This window comes from Phacochoerus africanus, chromosome 4 (assembly GCF_016906955.1).
Source record: "Phacochoerus africanus isolate WHEZ1 chromosome 4, ROS_Pafr_v1, whole genome shotgun sequence".
Lineage (NCBI taxonomy): Eukaryota > Metazoa > Chordata > Mammalia > Artiodactyla > Suidae > Phacochoerus > Phacochoerus africanus.
The window spans coordinates 86,389,920-86,411,476 of record NC_062547.1 but is presented as its reverse complement, the minus strand read 5'-3'; the positions used below and the strand labels follow the sequence as shown (position 1 = coordinate 86,411,476).

Genomic DNA, 21,557 nt, shown 5'->3' with positions numbered 1-21,557 from the left:
GTTCACTACTGATTGATTTAAAGTTCGAGCTAAAATGCTCTGGATATCATTTCTACTCCCAACTTTTCAGTCCTCTCTCATTGTGAAGTTGTGAGATTCAGACATAATAAACCAATAAAACAATAAAATGTGAAGTAAAAATCACGGTTAGGAAAAAAGTATGTATTTTAAACCTGTGGTCTTCTAAAAGGGAGAAAAGCAATTATAAGAGTTTCAAAATAAATAGAAATTGATGTTTTATACCAAAGAAAACTTAACATCTTGAGTTCTGCCCACCCCATCATCTCTGTACAAATAAATCAGTATGCCTAGAAACATAGGCTATTAAAGATTTACATCCAGCAGCTATTTTTGATACTCAAAGTAATTATTTAGTATTCTGATTCAGAAAATATATGTAGTTAAGCATTAGAAATTATGTCTTTAAATATAAAAATTTTTGTTTTATTTTTTAACTGAATGAATTTTATTACATTTGTAGTCGTGCAAAGATCATCACAGCCCAATTTTGCAGCATTTCCATCCCAAACCCCCAGCCCATCCCTCCCCCACCAACCTTTCTCCTTTGGAAACCATAAGTTTTTTAAAATCTATGAATCAGTATCTGTTCTGCTAAGAAGTTTACTGTGTCCTTTTTTGGATTCCACATGTAGGCGATAGCATATGATGTTGGTGTCAAACTGTCTGACTAACCTCACTTAGCATGATAATTTCTAAGTCCATCCATGTTGCCGCAAATGCCATTATTTCATTCTTTTTTATGCCTGAGTTATATTCTACTGTGTGTATGTACATCTTTATCCATTCCTCTGTCAGTGGACATTTAGGTTGTTTCCATGTCCTGACTATTGTGTATAGTGCTGCAGTGAACATTGGAGTACATGTACATTTTGAGTTATGGTTTTCTCTGGATAGATGTATAGGAGTGAGATTGCTGGATCAAATGGTAATTCTATTTTTAGTTTTTTGAGGAATCTCTATACTGTTTTCCATAGTGGTTGCACCAGTTTACATTCCCACCAACAGTGTAATAGGGTTCCCTTTTCTCCATACCTTCTCTAGCATTTATTGTTTGCAGACTTTTTGATGATGGCCATTCTGGCTGGTGTAGATTGTTTTATTTTTAATCTCTGTATCTTTTATATATTTCATTTTGAAATAAAAATAAATGTTAGGTATGGATTTTAAAATAACTCTTTGTATGGTTTCTATCTAATTAAGTTTTAAAGGCCTTTTCTATTAAAAAGAGATGTAGATCTATATTAAAAATTACTAACAGACTTTATCAGACTGTATTTGGCAAGTTTCCCATCTCCTGGATAGTCTCTTAGCTCCTGCAGTAGAAGATGTTATCAAAAGATTTTGAGGGGAACTCCCATCATGATGCAGCAGAAATGAATCCAACTAGGAACCAGGAGGTTGTGGTTTTGATCCCTGGTCTTGCTCAGTGGGTTAAGGATCTGGCGTTTCTGTGAGCTGTGGTGTAGGTCGCAGATGCAGCTCGGATCTGGTGTGGCTGTGGCTGGCAGCTGTAGCTGTGATTAGACCCCTAGCCTGGGAACCTCCGTATGCAGCCAGTGCGGCCCTAAAAAGACAAAAGACAGAAGACAAAAAAAAAAAAAAAAAGGTTTTGAAATGAGTACTAAATATGGGAATTGTCAGAGCCGGTGAAGACAATACTGAGCATGAGACTTCGAAACTGAGCTTGAGAAATTTGAACTCGAAGCTCAGTTTGATGTGTTAAGGAAAGTGTTGTTATATGACTGAAGTAGTGAGATATATGGATCTCTATAAGGTAAAATTCATTAGAACAGATATTCTCAGGAACATAGTAATTTTTGTGCCCTAGTGTATCAGTTCTTTACCTTTCTCCCAATGATGCACATATGGCTAACAACATTTATGTTAATGAAGACGTTCAAGGCATGCCCAGGTTTTGTGAAAACACATTAACAGTCTTGCAAGGAAGTGCATATTTTCTGAATGCCATAACTGCTAGTGGAGACCTTTTATTAATAGTTGATAACTGTAAGGAGCAGTTATTTGCAGTTCATAACTGGCTCTCTATAATACCACCTCTTTATTTTATTTTATTTCATTTTTGCTTTTTAGGACTGCTCCCTCGGCATATGGAAGCTCCTAGGCTAGGGGTTAAATCTGAGCTACACCTGCCAATTGATACCACAGCCTTAGCAACTCGGGATCCGAGCTGAGTCTTGGGACCTAAACCACAGGTCATGGCATCATGGGATCCCTGACTGACTGAGCAAGGCCAGGGATTGAGCCTGCATCCTCATGGATACTAGTCGGATTTGTTTCTGCTGCGCCACAGTGGGAACTCCACATAATACCACTTCATCTCTTATTCAAAAAAAGCAAACCTGACATGGAGGTGAGTGAAAGTGGTATTATGGGCACAGCTTTGAATTGATTTTGATTCATTGAAGAATCATTTAAAAATGTGCAAACTACATTATTAATAACAAATTACTTGACACACAGTGTGATTACTGTACACTGCTGAGTTGGGGACACTGCTTGAGAACAGTACTTTCTTGATTTTATTATAATGCAGTCACTATGATGAATAATCCGATACAACAGATTATTTTTCTTGATAGTATTTGCATCATAGATATCTTTTACTCTGCAAGATGTAAATGATTGTTCCTTGACATGTGATGGTGGTAAAAAAGGAGAGAGAGGCTGTAATTGAGTTCATCACAGCTCTTTTTTCATGCCATGAGACACACCTTCCTTTACCTCTTTTTATTTTACTAAAACAAAACAAAACCCAAACCTTCCAGGAGTTCCCTGGTGGCAGAGTGGGTTAAAGATCCAGTGTTGTCACTGGAGTGGTGCAGGTTTGATCCCTGGCTTGGGAACTTCCTCTTGCTGTGGTGCAGGTTTGATCCCTGGCTTGGGAACTTCCTCTTCCTTTTGGTGTGGCCCAAACCAAAAAAAAAAAAAAAACCAAAGGAAAAAATCCCCCAAACCTTGCAAACCAAAGAACACCCTGTTTATGTGGACAGACCAAAGACTGAGAGGAGCAGAGGAGATATACTGGCTTTAAATAGTGGAGTTAAAATATCTACATATCTTTACCTAGAAAATAATAGAAATAATGAACTTATGTAAGGACATGATTCCTTTGTTCCACTCCTGGAATATCATTTCCTATCAGTAGCTTTTTCTCAGCTTGGTTTCATTTCACTTAAGGCAAGTTTTAATCATATAATTTTAAAGCAAGGAAGGATTTTAAAAATCATTCATAGATATATTTTATTCTTAGTCTAGCAGTTTATTCATTGCAACTCTGTGAATGGTCTTACTTATCTTTGGATTCTCAGTACCTGGTAGAAACTTAGAAAGTATTTTATAAATATTTTTTAAATTAGCTTAAAGAACTTAATCTGCATTGATATTAGTAAGTCACAATACCCTTAATAAGGTCTGATGATTCTTAGTAATCTTAGCACAAGTGGCTTTTTTTCTGTGTCACCAGTGATTTTTTTTTTTTTCTTGACCTTTTCTCTAACCAGATTTGCATCTGCTGGTGATGATGGAATTGTAGTTGTGTGGAATGCCCAGGTATGTACTGATTCTATATGAATTGTATAAAGAAGACATAACTGTATAGTAAACATTTGTAACATTATCTGGGGATATACCTGCATATCAGTAAACTGAGATTAATTAATGCTTGAGTTACTTAGGATGAATCTATTTAAAATGAGGACCAATGTTTCATAGTGCAATGTTTTTAAGACTTTTCCTGAGAAACAAATGCCATTATGAAAATAAAAGTTTTCATCTTAATTAAACAAAATTTAAGTTATCAGCAACTGTACACTGATTCTGAAAATGAATCAGTGTTGATTTTTATGGGAGACAATTTTTCTGTCAAAATTGTTTGATAGCGTAACATTCTTATTATGTTTGACTTTAATAGTAATGTAATAAAATGCTTATTTTTTCAAAAATATTTAAGGCTTTACCTTAAATAGGACTTCTCTTGGATTTCTTGAATGCTCAAATTATTCTCTTTTGAAGCATTTATCTTCTCGCCCTTATTTGGACTGATATCTTACTCTGCCAGATCCTCATTTTTTGCTGTCTTTGCCTGTGATTAAAGCAGTTTTTTTTTTTGTCTTTTGTTGTTGTTATTGTTGTTGTTGTTGTTGTTGCTATTTCTTGGGCCGCTCCTGTGGCATATGGAGGTTCCCAGGCTAGGGGTTGAATCGGAGCTGTAGCCACCGGCCTACGCCAGAGCCACAGCAACGCAGGATCCGAGCCGTGTCTGCGACCTACACCACAGCTCACGGCAACGCCGGATCGTTGACCCACTGAGCAAGGGCAGGGACCGAACCCGCAACCTCATGGTTCCTAGTCGGATTCGTTAACCACTGCGCCACGACGGGAACTCCTAAAGCAGTTTTTTAATGTGTTCATCACATACATGAAATCCTGAAGCCTCGGAAAGATTTGCAATTTATATTATGTTTACATTGCATTTTTGTATATATACTACTTTGGAAATCAGTTAGAAACTGATGCATAAAGACATTGGATGGATGGGAATAGCTGTTGATGTTAAATAGAGAATAATAGAGTTAATGCTGACTTTGGATGGTTGATACATTATTGGAGATATATATATATATATAATATATATAGTTATTGTTGTGCTGACTTATTTTCTGCTACAGCTTATAGCTGTGAAGACTTAGCTATAGCTTATAGCTTTGAAGACTTAGATAACAAATACTGGGACAGTGAGGACTCCTTATTTTTTTCCTGCTGATTAGGTTACTGATATTTTTATGCTTAATTTATGCAGTTATATTCTTAACACCATATGTAAAGAGTATTCCTTTAAATTTTCTATAACAATATGCTAAAAATTAGTATTTTATATAAAAATAATTAAAATTATTTATGACTACTTTTTTAACACCTGTTTATAGATTCTTTTTAATTGCTTAAAGTTAAATTATAAGATCTAAATAATTTCAGATGGAATGTATGTATTTTCTACCTGGTGATTTTTTTCTTAATGTTGTCATTTAAGATTATTTAAGTTATGAAATATGCGGTACTATTAACATTTTTTATTGATATTTCAGACAGGAGAAAAACTTTTGGAACTTAATGGACATACTCAAAAGATAACAGCTATTACTACATTTCCTTCTTTGGAAGCTTGTGAAGAAAAAAATCAACTGATCTTGACAGCCTCTGCTGATAAAACAGTTATTATATCCTTAAATCTCAAATCAGGTGAAATAGCTATGGTGACCCAAGGGATCAGTACATACATCATTAGTCTTTAGCCTCTTGGGGTCTGTCTCTACATTCTTGTTTCAGCAAAAATGATTTTGTTCCAGCCTTCATAAGACATTTCTTAAAAGTACTAGGCATATGAGAAGTGTTAGACTGGATATAGCAAGTTAAGGCTTATTACTGATGGAAGCTCCATGACTAAAACTGTTCTTCCCAGTGTTACTGTTATATCAAATTATATAATAAACTGGAGGAAATGGGAGATGTGGGCTTAAAAATATCATCTCAGTTTGCTTTTCAATTTAGAGAAATAAATAAATTAAAGTGGACAATAATTCCATTTTTTTCTATTTGTCATACAGCAAAAGAATTTTAATGGCCCCAGCCCTTAAGAAACTTTTGAGCATCTGAGTCTGGCAGAAAAGCAGATTACCATCTGCTCAGTGTTTTAATATATTTAGTATTTTTTAAAAATTGAAAATGTAAATTACCTTCCCCCTGTACTTTTAGTTGAAAATTTAGGATGTAACAGCTATAGTGAAGTTTTATAAATTGCCTCTCTGTGCCAGGCATTGTTCTGTTTTACATTTATTAATCCATTTAATCCTTATAATATTATTCTCATTTATAGATGAGAAAAGAGAGGCCCTGAGAGGGTAAGTACTTGCCTGAAGTCATGCAGCCAGTGTAGGGTAGAAAGCAGCAGTCTGACTGCAGTCAGAGCTCTGAACCACTATGTAATACTGATCTCCAAATATTTTTCTTAAATTTAGCCATTCTGAATTTTTTTGAAGAATTGGATCTTTGAAGGCCATAGCTAAATGGTATGGATGACTATTTTTTCATTACCTTTTTTTTAAAAGGTATCATAGATTAGCTTTAAAAAATTTGTGCTTATCTGAGAGTTCTATTTAAATAGCTTCAAACATTAGTGAAGTAAGTTTTGGAGTAAGCCCAAAGTTACAGTGTTTCTTAGGCTTCTATAGAACCAAGTTATACTTTATGACACACTTTAAATGAGCTCATCAGCTGATGTGATTTCTAGACAGATTGCCAATAGGTGAAAAAAATTTCAAGAAAAGGTTTAAATGGAGATAAACTGTGTTTTGTGGTTATTACAGTATTGCATAAACAGGGGCATAAAGTGCACTCATATGTTTAGGTCAGAGTAGCTTTCCTACCATTAATCTATTGAGACAAATACCATTTTATGGACTAACAGTCTTTTTTTGTTTATTTGTTTTCAGTATCAGTATAGTCTCTTCAAAAATAGAATATAAAATACTTTCTTTTTATTAGACTGTTCCCAGGGTACTGTGACATGATTTAGAGGCAAATATTAAAATTACTATTCCATACAGACATAAGTAGCTGGGACAGTATCAGTATAAACTTTAACTGTAAATGATAGTATAGAGTCATTTCCTTTGCTGAGTGACTTTTCTTGATAAAAATATTTTCAGGCTGCTTTGTTGGTAGTTCTTTCTATTCATACAAATTCTAAATTTACTCTGCTTCGGTCTTTACTGTTAACTAATTTCATTAATTAAATGCTGTGAGTAGATTTTTTATTTTTGTCAAGTGATAGTCTTAAGAGTCCATATATACATAAACATAGATGTTTGTATGTAAATGTGTTCTCAGATATGATATAAAATGTATATCTTGGAGTTCTGCTGTGGTGCAGTGGGTTGAGAGTCCGACCCACCAGACCACTGCAGTAGGTTAAAGGATCTGGCATTGCCACAGCTGCAGCGTAGGTCGCAGTTGTAGCTTGGATTCAGTCCCTGGCCCAGGAACTTCCATATGCCCCCAATGCAGTCATAAAACTAAACACACACACACATATCTTATCAGAAGAAATAGTATGAAAAACTTGAAAATTTGGAGTTTCTCTTGTGGCTCAGTGGTTAACGAACCCAACTAGTATCCATGAGAATGCGGGTTCGATCCCTGGTGTTGCTCAGTGGGTTAAGGATCCAGTGTTGCCGTGAGCTGTGGTGTAGGTCACAGACTTGGCTTGGATCCCGTGTTTCTGCTGCTGTGGCTGAGGTGTAGGCTGGCAGCTGCAGCTACGATTTGACCTCTAGCCTAGGAACTTTCATATGCTTTGGGCACGGGCCTAAAAGGACAAAAAAAAAGAGAAAAATTTGAAAATCATTATGCTCCTTGAGTGAAACTAACTTCTCATGTTTTATAAGAGGTCCACTAATTATTTTAACTATTATACAGGTAATGGGAATACACTGTTACTGTCCTCTTTGAATCAAGATAACAGTAGTAAATCATGCCAGGCACATTGAGGGAACTTTCAGTAAATGTTAATTAATGGCTGTGATAGTTTTGGGTATAAATGCTTTTCAATGTTTATTAGATTATAGAACAATGGTAGATTGTTCTGGAGACTAAAACTTACAGTTTATATAGTTGCAGTCTTTAATGCCAGTAAAGATTCAGTATTCAGACCACTCATTCTGTTGGTATTTTCAAATGGTTTGATTGTAAAATTTATCTCAGAGTTATTTCTGCTCTTAAGTCTGCTATGCTGAATTGAATTGATTTTTGTAGTAGTATAAACACAAAATACTTTATGCTTTATTTAGAGATTTTCTATGTAAATGTGTAATATTTGTGAGTTATTTATTAGAAAAGCTATCTCATAATTAAGCTTTTAAAATTTTTCTTAGAAATGATTTCTTAACATAAGTATAGGTATGGGATTGTGATATTGGCAGACAAGTTCAGAAAGTGTCATGCTTCCAGTCTACTGTAAAGGTAACCCTTTGAGGAAAATATTGTTTAATAATTTAGATGAAATTATTTTTGTAGGTTTTAAATATTATTTCTTCCATACATACCTACAGTCATTTGACTCTCGTAAGACTAGATATTTGGGAGTATAGATACTAAATGCTAGAATGTATGAATTTTAAATTAGAGCAAGGAATGAATGTCTGTAGTAATTACGGACATGGAGAACAGTCTTGTGGTTGCCAAGAGGGAGGGAGAGGGAGTGGGAGGAACTGGGACTTTAGGGTTAATAGATGCAAACTATTGCATTTGGATGGATAAGCAATGAGATCCTGCTGTGTAGCACAGGGAACTATATCTGGTCACTTGTGATGGAACATGATGGAGGATAATGTGAAAAGAATGTATACACATGTATAACTAGGGCACTTTGCTGTACAGCAGAAATCGACAACATTGTAAACCCACTATAATAAGAAATTAAAAAGATAGTACCTAGTATGTTTTTAGTAGGTAATTCTAGGAAGAGTAGGTAGTCTTTTTAAAATATATATATTTAAACTTTGAACTAAAGACATGGAGTTATTTGACCCTTAACCTCTGTTTTCTATAAGATTATAAGGAAAAGACATAGCAATTACTTAGTTCCAAACCAAAATCTTTTGTGGCTAATTGACTACTACTATAGGGTTCATTTATTTCACAAATATTAATCGAGGATTATTACTTGATAGGAACTCTGCTACATGTTGGAGAAACAAACTTGAATAAGACTTGGCTACTTTGATGATTATAAAAGAAATTACCTTAAATTTTCTTAGAAAGTGCCACTGTTTTTCAATAATGTCAGCAAGTTTGGGGAGAGATAACAAGTAAAATGAAATAGTGTTTCCTCATTTGCTTTTTTCTCTTTCTTTTTCTTTTTTTGACTGCCCCATGGTGTATGGAGTTCTCAGGCCAGGGATCAGATCCAAGCCATAGTTGAGACCCAGACCACAGCTGCTGCGATGTCAGATCCTTAACCCACTGTGCCAGGTCAGGGATCCAGCCTGTGTCCCAGTACTCCCAAGAGGCCTCCGATCCCATTGTGCCACAGCAGGAACTCCTCATTTGCTTTGAAGATTACTGAACTCTATATTGGAGCTAACACTTTTTTTTTCTTTAGTCTTTTTAGGGCAGCACCCTGGGCATATGGTGGTTCCCAGGTGAGGGGTCAAATAGGAGCTGTAGCTGTTGGCCCACAGCAACATGGGATCCGAGCCGCATCTGCAACCTATCCCACAGCTCACGGCAGTGCTGGATCGTTAACCCACTGAGCAAGACCAGGGGTCAAACCAACGTCCTCATAGATACTAGTCAGGTTTATTAACCACTGAGCTACAACAGGAACTCTAGGAGCTAATAATTTTAATGTAAAAAAATTGCTGTGCCAATAGTCAAAAGTATTTTATTTTTTTTCCTAAAAGGCTTTTTTTTTTTTCTTTTTTTTCCTGGTAGGCATCTTATGCTACTATGCTATTCTAAGGATCAGTTTAGTAAAGTCTCTGGGGAAGAATGTGCCATTTACTATATACTTGTATCCAGTTTTACTGTGGCCTGTCTTTGAAGAAGTCAGTTAAGTACTGACTTGATCAAAATCTCTGTGCTTTATGTGATCTAAAAATATGTCCCTGTTAATAAGTTCCTTAAAAAATACCGTTGTTATCTGACTGAGGTTATTAGGTTTCAAATTAAAATACATGCATCAAAGGAATAGGGAAGTATTTTGGGGAAATTGCTTTGGTGTGCTGTTTCATAAACTGATAAAAAGTATCTTATTTTGAGCGTTCCCTTATGGCTCAGTAGATTAAGGATCCATTGTTTTCACTGCTGTGGCACAGGTTTGATCTAGAAATTCTGTTCATGGTGGGCACAGCCAAAAAAGAAAAAAAGTATCTTATTTCAACGTGGTGAAAGTACTTCATCTTTTTTTTTTTTCCACAAGCAGCCTCCTCTCTCTCAAAAGTACTTCTTACAGGTGTTTTACTGTACTGTTAATCAGCTAGATAGTTGCATTTATTCCCACTATGATCTTGCTTCACATTAGGAAAAAAATTATTAGATACAACATTTCACTCACTTTAGTTAGTCCATTTTTTTTCTTTTTTGGCCACGCCCACAGCATGTGGAAGTTCCCAGGCCAAGGATAAAATCTGGCAATGCTAGATCCTTATCCACTGTGCCGGACTAGGGATCAGACCCTTGCCACTGCAGAGACAATGCTAGATCCTTAGACTGCTGGCCTCAGGGGGAACTCCTGTTCAGTTATTCTTGAGCTGATAATTTATCAAAGAAATTCAGATCGTTAGTAAATGTAAGAAATACTATTATTTTTTGAACTAGTGATTTTTTTTTTTTTTGGCTGCTCCTGTGGCATATCGAATTTCCTGTATTAGGGCTCAAATCGCGGTTGCAGCTGCATCCTGCACCACAGCCATGGCAACACTGGATCCAAGCTGCATCTGCAACCTACACTGTAGCTTGCAGCAACGTCGGATCCGTAACCCACCGAGTGAGGCCAGGGATCAAACCCATATCCTCACAGAGACCAAGTTGGGTTCTTAACCTGCTGAGCCACAATGGGAACTTCTAGTGAAATTTTTATAAGAGATATTAGCAAGGAGATGGTGAGATTGGCATTTTTATTGCCATTGAGAGCATAATTAAAATCAGTTGGCTTTATGAATGAGTCTTAAAAATGTGATTATATGAATTGACCCAGTGATTCAACTCCTAGAAATCTCTTTAAAGAAGTAAAAATTTGGCCAGAGATTTATGAATAGCAATGTATTTTACAAATATATTTTATAAATGGATGATTATTCATATCCTAAATGTTTTACAGGAAAATAGTTAAATTATAGTAGCTCACATGCTTGGCAAGTTAGTGCTGGTTGTTGTCCAGAGGCCTCACTTCCTTTCCATGTGGATCTTTCTCCATACAGCTGCTTATGTGTCTTAGCTGTAGAATGCATGATCCAAGAGAGAGCAAGGAGGTAGCCACCATGTCTTTTATGACTTAATCTTTTAAGTCACATACCATCCCTCTGCTGCATTCTATCTATCCACTAGAAGCTGGTCACTTAGTAGAACCCACTTTCAGGGGAAGAGAGTCAAGCTCCACCTCTTGGAGGGAAAGGGTATCAAAGAACTTGTAGACATATTTTAAAGTCACCAATGAGGGAATTCCCGTTTGGGCTCAGTGGGTTAAGAACCTGACATAGTATCAGTGAGGATGTAGGTCTGATCACTGGCCTCATTCAGTGGGTTAAGGATCTGGTGTTGCTGCAAGCTGTGGTGTGTGGTGTAGGTTGCAGATGTGGCTTGTATCCAGAGTTGCTGTGACTGTGGCCTGAGCCAGCAGCTGTAGCCCCAATTCTACCCCGAGCCTGGGTACTTAACATATGCTGCAGTTTGGCCCTAAAAGTAAAAAAAAAAAACCCAAAATGAATAAATTTAGGAGTTCCCATCATGGCTCATTGGAAACGGATCTGGCTAGTAGCCATGAGGACGCAGGTTCGACCCCTGGCCTGGCTCAGTGGGTTAAGGATCTGTGAGCTTTGGCATAGGCTGGCAGTTGCAGCTCCGATTGAACCCCTAGCCTGGGAACCTCCATATGCTGCTGTGGGTGCAGCCCTTAAAAGACCAAAAAAAAAAAAAAAAAAGTCTGGAGATGGCATTAAAAAAGTAAAGTAAAATCACCAATGAATGCTTGACTTTCTAAACTGATAAATATTTCACTTGAATTTTGCAGTGTTTAGCTGTTCTTCAGAGACTAGATGTTTGGCTCTCTGGTGGGAATGACTTGTGTGTATGGAACCGAAATTTAGATCTCCTGTGTAAGACTGGTCACCTTTCTGATACAGGTAAAACAAATCAAGGTAATTGTGAACCATGAAAGACTCTAAAAAGACATAATGAATCTTTAGGAGTTCCTGTCATGGCAGTGGTTGACGAACCTGACTAGCATCCATGAGGATTCAGGTTCAATCCCTGGCCTTGCTCAGTGGGTTAAGTATCCGGCATTGCCATGAGCTGTGGTGTAGGTTGCAGACACGGCTCAGATCCTGCATTGCTGTGGCTCTGGCGTAGGTGGGTGGCTGCAGCTCTGATTCGACCCCTAGCCTGGGAACCTCCATGTGCCACCCATGCGGCTGTAAAAGACAAAAAGACAAAAAAAAAAAAAGACATAATGAATCTTTAAAGTGACGTTCCATGAATACAAAGGTAATATAAGGGATTTTTCTTTTTAGTTCTAAATATAAGATGTAGCCATCTTTCTCCAATTCAGGTTAAAGATTGTGTAAAATCTTTGTCTCAAATTGGAAGGAAAAGATCCTCTTTCTTGTGGCTTCCCCTTCCCTCTAACAGAATTTCTGGAAAGTGATCAAGAAAAACTTTTTCATGTATATGCTCCTGGGCCATGTCATAAACTGAGTTTGATGAGTATGTTGACACGTGCAAGCAGATCTTTATTACTTTACAATAGCATTTTCTTTTTTTTGTTGTTTTGTCTTTTTATGGCCATGCCTGCAACATGTGGAGGTTCCCAGGCTAGGGGTCTAATTGAAGCTATTTCCTCCCATTCTGTAGATTGTCTTTTCTTTCCTTTTTTTCTTTTTCAGGGCCACACCTGTGACATATGAAAATTCCCAGACTAGGGTTCTAATTGGAGCTACAGCTGCCAGAAATGCAGCCACAGAAATGCAGGATCTAAGCCACATCTGTGACCTACAAGGCATCTGATGGCGATGCTGGATCCTTAACCCACTAAGCAGGGCCAGCGATCAAACCTGCATCCTCATGGATACTAGTCAGGTTTGTGACTACTGAGCCACAATGGGGCCTCCTGTCTTCATTTTGTTTAGGGTTTCCTTTGCTGTGCAAAAACTTAAGTTTAACTAGGTCTGATTTGTTTATTTTTGTTATTATTGTCATTACTCTAGGAGGTGGGATCTGAGAAGATACTGCTATGGGATTGTTTTCCTAATTTCTCTTTCTGATCTTTCATTGTTAGTATGTAGAAGTGCAGTTGATTTCTGTGTATTAATTTTTTATCTTGCAACTTCACCATATTCATTGATGAGCTTTAATAAGTAGTTTTCTGATAGCATTTTTAGGATTTCCTGTGTACAGTATTATGTCATCTGCAGACAGCAGTGTTTTTAATAATTCTCTTCCAATTTGGATTCCTTTCATTTCTTTTCTGATTGCCATGGCTAGGACTTCCAAAACTATGTTGGATAAAAGTGGCGAGAGTAGACATTCTTGTCCTGTTCCTGATCTTACTGGGAATTCTTTCAGCTTTTCACCATTGAGAATGATGTTAGCTGTGGGTTTGTCACAAATGGTGTTTATTATATTGAGGTAAGTTTCCTTTATGCCCACTTTCTGGAGGGTTTTTATCAAAAATGAGTGTTGGATTTTGTCAAAAGCTTTTTCTGCATCTATGGGGAGGATCATATGGTTTTTATTCTTCAGTTTGTTAATGTGGTGTATCTCACAGATTGATTTGGAGATATTGAAAAATTCTTGCATCCCTGGGATAAATCCCACTTGATCATGGTGTATGATCCTTTTAATGTATTTCTGGATTCAGTTTGATAGTATTTTATTGAGGATTTTTGCATCTATGTTCATCAGAGACATTGGCCTGTAATTTTCTTTTTTGTGTGCTATCTTTGTCTGGTTTTGGTATCAGGGTGATAGTGGCCTTATGGAATGAGTTTGGGAGTGTTCCTTCCTCTGGCATTTCTGGGAAGAATTTCAGAAAGATAGGTATTAACTCTTCCCTAAATGTTTGGTAGAATTTGCCTGTGAAGTCTAGACTTTTGTTTGTTGGAAGTTTTTAAATCACAGTTTCAATTTCAGTACTTGTGATTGGTCTAGTCATCTTTTCCACTTCTTGGTTTATTCTTGGAAGATCATATTTTTCTAAGAATATGTCCATTTCTTCTAGGCTGGCCATTTTATTTGCATATAGTTGCTTGTAGTAGTCTCTTATGATCCATTTCTGTGACGGCTGTTGTAACTTTTTCTCTTTCATATCTAATGTTAGTGATTTGGGCCCTCTTCCTTTTTTTTCATAATGAATCTGGCTAAGGGTTTATCAATTTTGTTCATCTTTTCAAAGATCAGCTTTTAGTTTCATTGATCTTTTCTGTGGTTTTCATCATTTCCATTTCATTTATTTCTGCTCTGATCTCTATGATTTCTTTCCTTCTGCTAACTTTGGGTTTCGTCTGTCTCTCTCTCTAGTTGCTTTAGGTGTAAAGTTAGGCTGTTTATTTGAGTTTTTTCCTGTTTCCCGAGGTAGGCTGGTGTTGCTATAAACTTGCTTCTTAGTACTGCCTTCGCTGCCTCCCATAGGTTTTGGATTGTTGTGTCTCTGTTGGCATTTTCTTCTAGGTATTTTTTAGTTTCCTCTTTGATTTCTTCAGTGACCCATTGGTTGTTTAGTAGCATGTTGTTTAGTCTCCATGTGTTTGTGTTTTTTGCAGTTTTTTTCTTGTTGTTGATTTCTTTCTTTCTTTTTTGTTTTTAGGGCTGTACCCACGGCATATGAAGTTCCCAGGCTTGGAGTAGAATCAGAGCTGTAGCTGTCAGCCGGTGTCACAGCCACAGCAACGTGGGATCTGAGCCGCATGTGCGAGCTACACCACAGCTCACAGCAATGCCAGATCCTTAACCCAATGGGCAAGGTCAGGGATCAAATCTCTGTCCTCATGGATACTAGTCAGATTCGTTTCTGCTGTGCCACAATGGGAACTCCTTGTTGTTGATTTCTAGTCATATAACATTGTGATTGGAAAGATGCTTGTTATGATTTCAATTTTCTTAAATTTACCAAGGCTTGATTTGTAGCCTAGAATGTGATCTATCCTAAGGAATGTTCCATGTGCACTTGAGAAGAATGTGTATTCTGCTGCTTTGGGATGGAATAGTCTATAAATATCTATTAATTCCATCTGGTCTAATGCATTATTTAAGGCCTGTGTTTCCTTTTTGATTTTCTGTCTGGATGATCTGTCCATTATAGCAATCTATAAGTGGGGTGCTAAACTAACCTGCTATTATTTTGTTATTGTCGATTTCTCCTTCTAAGGCTGTTAGCAGTTGCATTGTATGTTGAGGTGATACTATGTTGGGTGTATATATATTGACAGTGGATTGATCCTTTGATCATTATGTAATGCCCTTCTCTGTCTCTTACATCAATCTTTATTTTAAGGTCTATCTTGTGTGATATGAGTATTGCTACTCCAGCTTTCTTTTCATTCCAATTTGCATGGAATATTTTCTTCCATCCTCTCACTTTCAATTTGTATGTGTCCCTAGAACTGAAGTGGGTCTCTTGAAGATGGCATGTATATGGGTCTTGTTTTTATATCCATTCAGCCAGTCTCTGTCTTTTGGTTGGAGCATTTAGTCCATTTACATTTAAGGTAATTACTGATATGTATGTTGTTATTGCCATTTTATTAAGTGTTTTGGATTTGGTTTTGTTGGTCTTTTTTCTTCCCTTCTTTTGTTCTTTTCTCTTGTGTTTGAGGACTGTTTTTAGTGTTGTGTTTGGATTGTTTTTTCTTATTTGTATGTGTATCTATTTATATTTTTGGTTTGAAGTTTTGATGTAGGAGTCTATGTGTATGTGTGTATATATATATATATATATATAAAAGATTGTTCTCACTTGCTGGTCTCTTAATTGCAAATGCATCTCCAGTATCCTGCATTTGTATCCTACTTTTTTCACCATTTCTGGTTTTGGTGGCATATTTGTGTGTGGATGATTTCCTACCTTTACTATATGTATGACTTTACTGGTGAACCTTGTCATTTGTCATATTTTTGTTTCTAGTTGTGGCCTTTTCTTTTCCCTCTTGAGAAGTTTCTTTAGTTTTTGTTGTAAAAGTTCCTTCAGTATTTGTAGTATTTTAGTATTTGTTGGTTTAGTGGTGCTGAATTCTCTTAGCTTTTGATTGTCTGTAAAGCTTTTGATTTCTCCTTCAAATCTGAATGAGAACCTTGCTGGGTAGAGTAATCTTGGTTACATGTTTTTTCCTTTCATCACTTAAAGTATATCATGCTGCCCCCTTCTGGCCTGCAGTGTTTCTGCTGAAAAATCAGCTGATAGTCTTATCGGAGTTCCCTTGTATGTTATTTGCTTCTTTTCCCTAGCTGCTTTCATTATTTTCTCTCTGTCATTAATTTTGCTCTGTTTGATTAATATATGTTTCAGGGTGATCCCCCTTGTGTTTGTTTTATATGGTACTTGTGCTTCCTGGATTTGAGTGAGTGATTCCTTTCCCATGTTAGGGAAGTTTTTGGCTATTGTCTCTTCAAATATTTTCTCTTGCCCTTTCTCTCTTCCCCTTCTGGAACCCCTGTAATACTTATGTTGGTGCATTTAAAGTTGTCCCAGAGTTCTCTTAGACTGTCTTCATTTCTTTTCATTATTTTTTCCTCTTTTCTATTTCGTGTCACTGATTTCCACCAGTCTTCCACCTCCCTTATTTGTTCTTCTGCCTCCTGTATTCTGCTGTTGGTTCCTTCTAGTGAATATTTTATTTCAGTTATTGTATTTTTTTGCATCTATGCTTGCTTAATTTTTTTTTGTCTTTTGTCTTTTTTCTTTGTTGTTGTTGTTGTTGTTGTTGCTATTTCTTGGGCCGCTCCCACGGCATATGGAGGTTCCCAGGCTAGGGGTTGAATCGGAGCTGTAGCCACCGGCCTACGCCAGAGCCACAGCAACGCGGGATCCGAGCCGTGTCTGCAACCTACACCACAGCTCACGGCAACGCCGGATCGTTAACCCACTGAGCAAGGGCAGGGACCGAACCCGCAACCTCATGGCTCCCAGTCGGACTCGTTAACCACTGCGCCACGATGGGAACTCCTTAATTTTTAAATCTTCTATTTCTTTGTTCAGTGTTTATTGGAATTTGTCAGTTTTTGCCTCCAGTTTATTTCCAAGATCTCGAATCGTCTTTACTGTCATTAGTCTAAAGTCTTTTTCATGGGGGTTGGTAATCTCCACATCACCTAGCTGCTTTTCTGGTTTTTTTTTTTTTTCTTGTTCCTTTATCTGAGTCATAATTCTCAGCCTTTTTGTTTTTCTATAGATTTTTGGTGTGGTCTCCTTTTTGCATGCAATAGTGTTGTAGCCTCTTTTGCTTCTGCTGTCTGCTCCCTTGTGGCTGAAGTTGGTCTGGGGGCTTGCTGCAGGCCTCCTGATGGGAGGGACTGGTGCCCATCCACTGTTAGCTGATTCCTAGGGTGTTTGTCTCTAGGTGTGATTAGAGGTGGCTATGTGCCTGGGAGGTCTTTAGGCAGGCTGTTTGTTAATGGGTGGTTCTGTGTTCCCACCAGATTTGTTGTTTGGCCTGGGGCTTCTCAGCCCTGATGGGTGGGGCCAGAGTTTTCCAAAATGGCCTCCTCCAGGGGAGTTCATGCTGTTGATTATTCCTGAGACCTTTACCTCCAATGTCTTCCCACAGTGGGCCACAGTTTTCCCAGGAGATCCTCCAGATCCACAAGCAGGTCTGACCTAGATTCCCATGAAGTCTCTGCTTTGCCCTGGGACCCAGCCTGTGTGCGCCCTTCAAGAGTGCAGTTTATGTTTCTCTCAGTTCCTTGGAGCTCCTGCACTCACAAGCCCCACTGGGCCTTAACGCCAAATGCTCCGGGCGCTTCTCGTCCTAATGCCAGACCCCCAGGCTTGGGAACCTGACCTGGAACTCAGAACTCTCACTCCTGTGAGTGAGCCTCTGTGATGTAGTTACTTTCCAGTCTGTGGGCCACCCACCTGTCTTGTTTGAGGTTACTTATATTATGTAAATGCATAATCATCCCTCCTATTGTGGCCTCCTCTTTGTGTTTTGGTGTAGGATATTTTTAAAAGTAGCCTCCACTCTATTTTGTTGATGGTTGTTCAGCAGTAGGTTGTAATTTTGTTATTTTCATGAGAGAAGGTGAGCTCCAGTACTTCTACTCTGCCATCTTAATCCTGTCATCTGCAAGTTATTATTTATTTTTTTTGGCTTTTTGCCATTTCTTGGGCCACTCCTGCGGCATATGGAGGTTCCCAGGCGTGGGGTCCAGTTGGAGCTGTAGCCGCCAGCCTATGCCACAGCCACAGCAATGCAGGATCCGAGCCACGTCTGCAACCTATACCACAGCTCACTGCAACGCTGGATTCTTAACCCACTGAGCAAGGCCAGGGATCGAACCCACAACCTCATGGTTCCTAGTCGGATTTGTTAACCACTGCGCCATGATGGGAACTCCTGCAAGTTATTTTTGTGTACTGTAAATTAAATAGTCATGGTATTGCCCTACTTATCAGTGTCTGAAGAGATAGTAGAAACCTTTGAGAAAATGTGTTGGAAAACTTTTAAAAGGCCTTAGGTTGCCATTGGTGAGCTTCCAATGATTTTGAGACTTCCCAAAGTACAGGATGCCAGTTAGTTGGCAGTACTCTTAGACCCTTCTCTTATGAGGCTCCTTTCACAATTAAGCCTTGCTTGGTTTATGGGCTGGAAGTGCTTGTAGGGGCAGTTATTATCTATTTGGAAATAAGCATAGATAATTTTAGTATGATGTGATGAACAGAGCCTTGGACTAGAAGATAGGACATCTGTGCCCTTTCCAGCAAAAGATTCTGTGTATTACTGGATTATTGAATTTCTAGTATATTCATTTGGCAAATAATTTAATACACATTTTTTCCCTTACTTTAATATTTATACTTTCATTTTCTCAGTTAAGACCTGAAAACCTAATGGAACCCTGACTATTTCTTTTAGATACTGGAACAAATTATTTTCATGGAGATGAGTTTCTTGAGTATTAGTTTGTCCAGTGGCTCTTATGCAGAAGGTCAAGCTTTGTCTCTCCCATCACAGATCTTTGAGATCTAGTAGAACAGGTCCACAGGGGCTCACCTTCCAGGTTACACCCTTATGGTATAGAGAGCTAGATAGAAACACTTTTTTAAAAAAACTGTTTTCTGCATCTGGAATTCTCTTGCTACCCATTCCCCTGCTCTCCTGTCTCTTCCACTTCTTTATCTTGTATCTCTACTCCCCCTTTTTTCCTCCTCAGCCATAATCTTGCTGTCCTCAAATATGAGAAAATATGAAATATGTTTTGTTTTTGGGGTTTTTTTTTTTTTTTTTTTTGTCTTTTAAGGGCCACACCCTCAGCATATGGAAGTTCCCAGGCTAGGGGTTGAATTGGAACTGCAGCTGCTGGCCTGTGCCACAGCCACAGCAATGCCAGATCCAAGCTGTGTCTGTAACTTACACTGCAGCTCACGACAATGCCAGGTCCTTAACCCACTGAGCAGGGCCAGGGATCCAACCAGCATCCTCATAGATACTAGTCGGGTTCATTACTGCTCAGCCACAATGGACACTCCTAAATAATACTGTTTAAACAACCCTACATGGAGAAAAGGTTTTCGCCAGAATTTCCCCCCAAGTGGGAAGGTGAAGCAAATGAGTAAAGTGTTATCCAAATTTGCATGTATGTTTTAAATTACATATATATGTATGTGAATGATATATTATAATGGAAAAGTTAACTTTAATAAACAGTTTTATTTGCCAAGACATGTAATGGCTCTGAATCTAATGCATGAATTCTTTAATTCTTGTTGATAAAGTAATAACTATAATGTCCTTTATAGAAGTTATAGTTACCCTAAAATCTTTCATGATTCAGCTGTAAAAAGATATTTAGAACTGTATGCTTAGTAAGTGAAATATGATAGAATATTGAATCTGATTATTCAGTAATACAAGAAATTTTTTTAAATGTATTGATTGATTATAAACAAACTGAAGGCCAGTTTGTTAGCTATTGATTGTTGGCTAACTCATTTACTGCCAGGGAGCCCACCCAGGCTTCTTAAATGTATATTGAGGAAAATGCCAAATTTCTTTTTTGGCCACCCCATGGCACATGGAGTTCCTGGGCCAGGGATCAGATCCAAGCTGCTGTTGGGACTTAAGCTGCAGCTGTGGCAGCTCCAGACCCTTAACCAACTATTATGGGGTGGGGATTGAACTTGTGTCCCAGGGCTCCCAAGACACTGCCAATCATGTTGGGCCACAGGGGGAACTTCGAAAAATGCCAATTTTATATCCCATGTGAGCTAGCCAGGTTGTAAATGGTGATGGGGTGTTCCTGTTGTGGCTCAGTGGGTTAAGAACCCAACTAGTATCCATGAGGATGCAGATTTGATCCCTGGCCTCACTCAGAGGGTTAACAATCTGGCATTGCTTTGGTGTAGGTTGCAGATGTGTCTCGGATCCGGTGTTGCTGTGGCTGTGGCGTAGGCCAGCAACTGTAGCTCTGATTTGACCCCAGCCTTGGAAACTTGCATATGCCATGGATGCAGCCCTAAAATAAAAAAATAAATAAAAAAAATAAAAAAGAGAGAGAGAGAGAGACATTCCTGGTAAATAAGTTCACTACAGTAGTAAAAATATTCAACAAACATGTCCTATCTTTGATGTCAGTAATGTCTTCCAAAGGTCTCACCTACTTTTCACAAAATCACTTTCCGTATGTTAAGCAAGCACAGAAATGTGATGTAGCAAATTGTGTGTGCTTTATTGTTACCACCCCCTTAATGGGAATGACTGACCTAAATCTGAGAATGTTTTTGTTTTTGATGTGATCAATGAAGAAAGTAATTTGAGCTTTGTTATATATGTTTTTAAAGGGATCAGTGCTTTGATTGAAATACCTAAGAACTGTGTTGTGGCCGCAGTTGGCAAAGAACTGAGTGAGTATGACTTTTTTTTCTTTTTTTTCTTCTTCTTTTTTTAAAATTTTAAACTAGACTTGTATACACATTTCAGAAGATATCTATTAGTTTTTTACTTAAGGGACATGTGCCTCTGCCCCCATTTTGGCCTCCTGGGAAATGATATGAAACCTGAGACATTTTCAAGATGTCTGGTCAGTTTTTGTACCACACTTGGCCTGACATAGCCAAGTGGGCAAGGTAACCCCACTCCTCAGATGCTAGAGAAGGCTGTTTACATTCCATAGCCCTCTCTGTTTCTGATTCACATACATACACTTATTTAGCAAAAATTTTAGCTACATAAAACAACTGTCAACACTCTGGAAACTGAAAACGAGTTTGGATTATTTTGGGTCTTCACTAAGGCAAGAACTGTCTTATGGAATTTTTGTAAGCCAGAATGGGGCCCACTTTCTTGCAGGGAATTTCATCATTTCTCTCAAAGTAGTGGGAGAGCAGAAGGAAGGATAGTAAGGAATTTTGTAAATGTATTAATTGATCATAAATATGCTGTTTGAAGGCCACTTTCTTAGCTGTTGACTGTTGGCTAACTTACTACTGCCAGGAGCTTGCAGCAAAACAAACAAACAAACAAAAAAACCTTTTATGCTCATGTCTTATGGATGAAATTTGGGTGTTCAGAAGTGATAGAGTAAGGATACTT

At 37.9% G+C, this 21,557-nt stretch overlaps 1 protein-coding gene across 1 annotated transcript in view; it reads left to right on the top strand.

Annotated features, from left to right (window-relative positions):
• WDR41 (WD repeat domain 41) overlaps nucleotides 1–21,557 on the top strand; it is a 51,999-nt gene that overhangs the window by 12,627 nt on the left and 17,815 nt on the right. Inside the window, exons 3-7 of the mRNA XM_047778160.1 lie at nucleotides 3,543–3,591; nucleotides 5,127–5,258; nucleotides 7,996–8,058; nucleotides 11,828–11,939; nucleotides 20,807–20,869. Coding sequence (XP_047634116.1) covers nucleotides 3,543–3,591; nucleotides 5,127–5,258; nucleotides 7,996–8,058; nucleotides 11,828–11,939; nucleotides 20,807–20,869 — 419 coding nt within the window. The remainder of the gene's footprint in view (nucleotides 1–3,542; nucleotides 3,592–5,126; nucleotides 5,259–7,995; nucleotides 8,059–11,827; nucleotides 11,940–20,806; nucleotides 20,870–21,557) is intronic.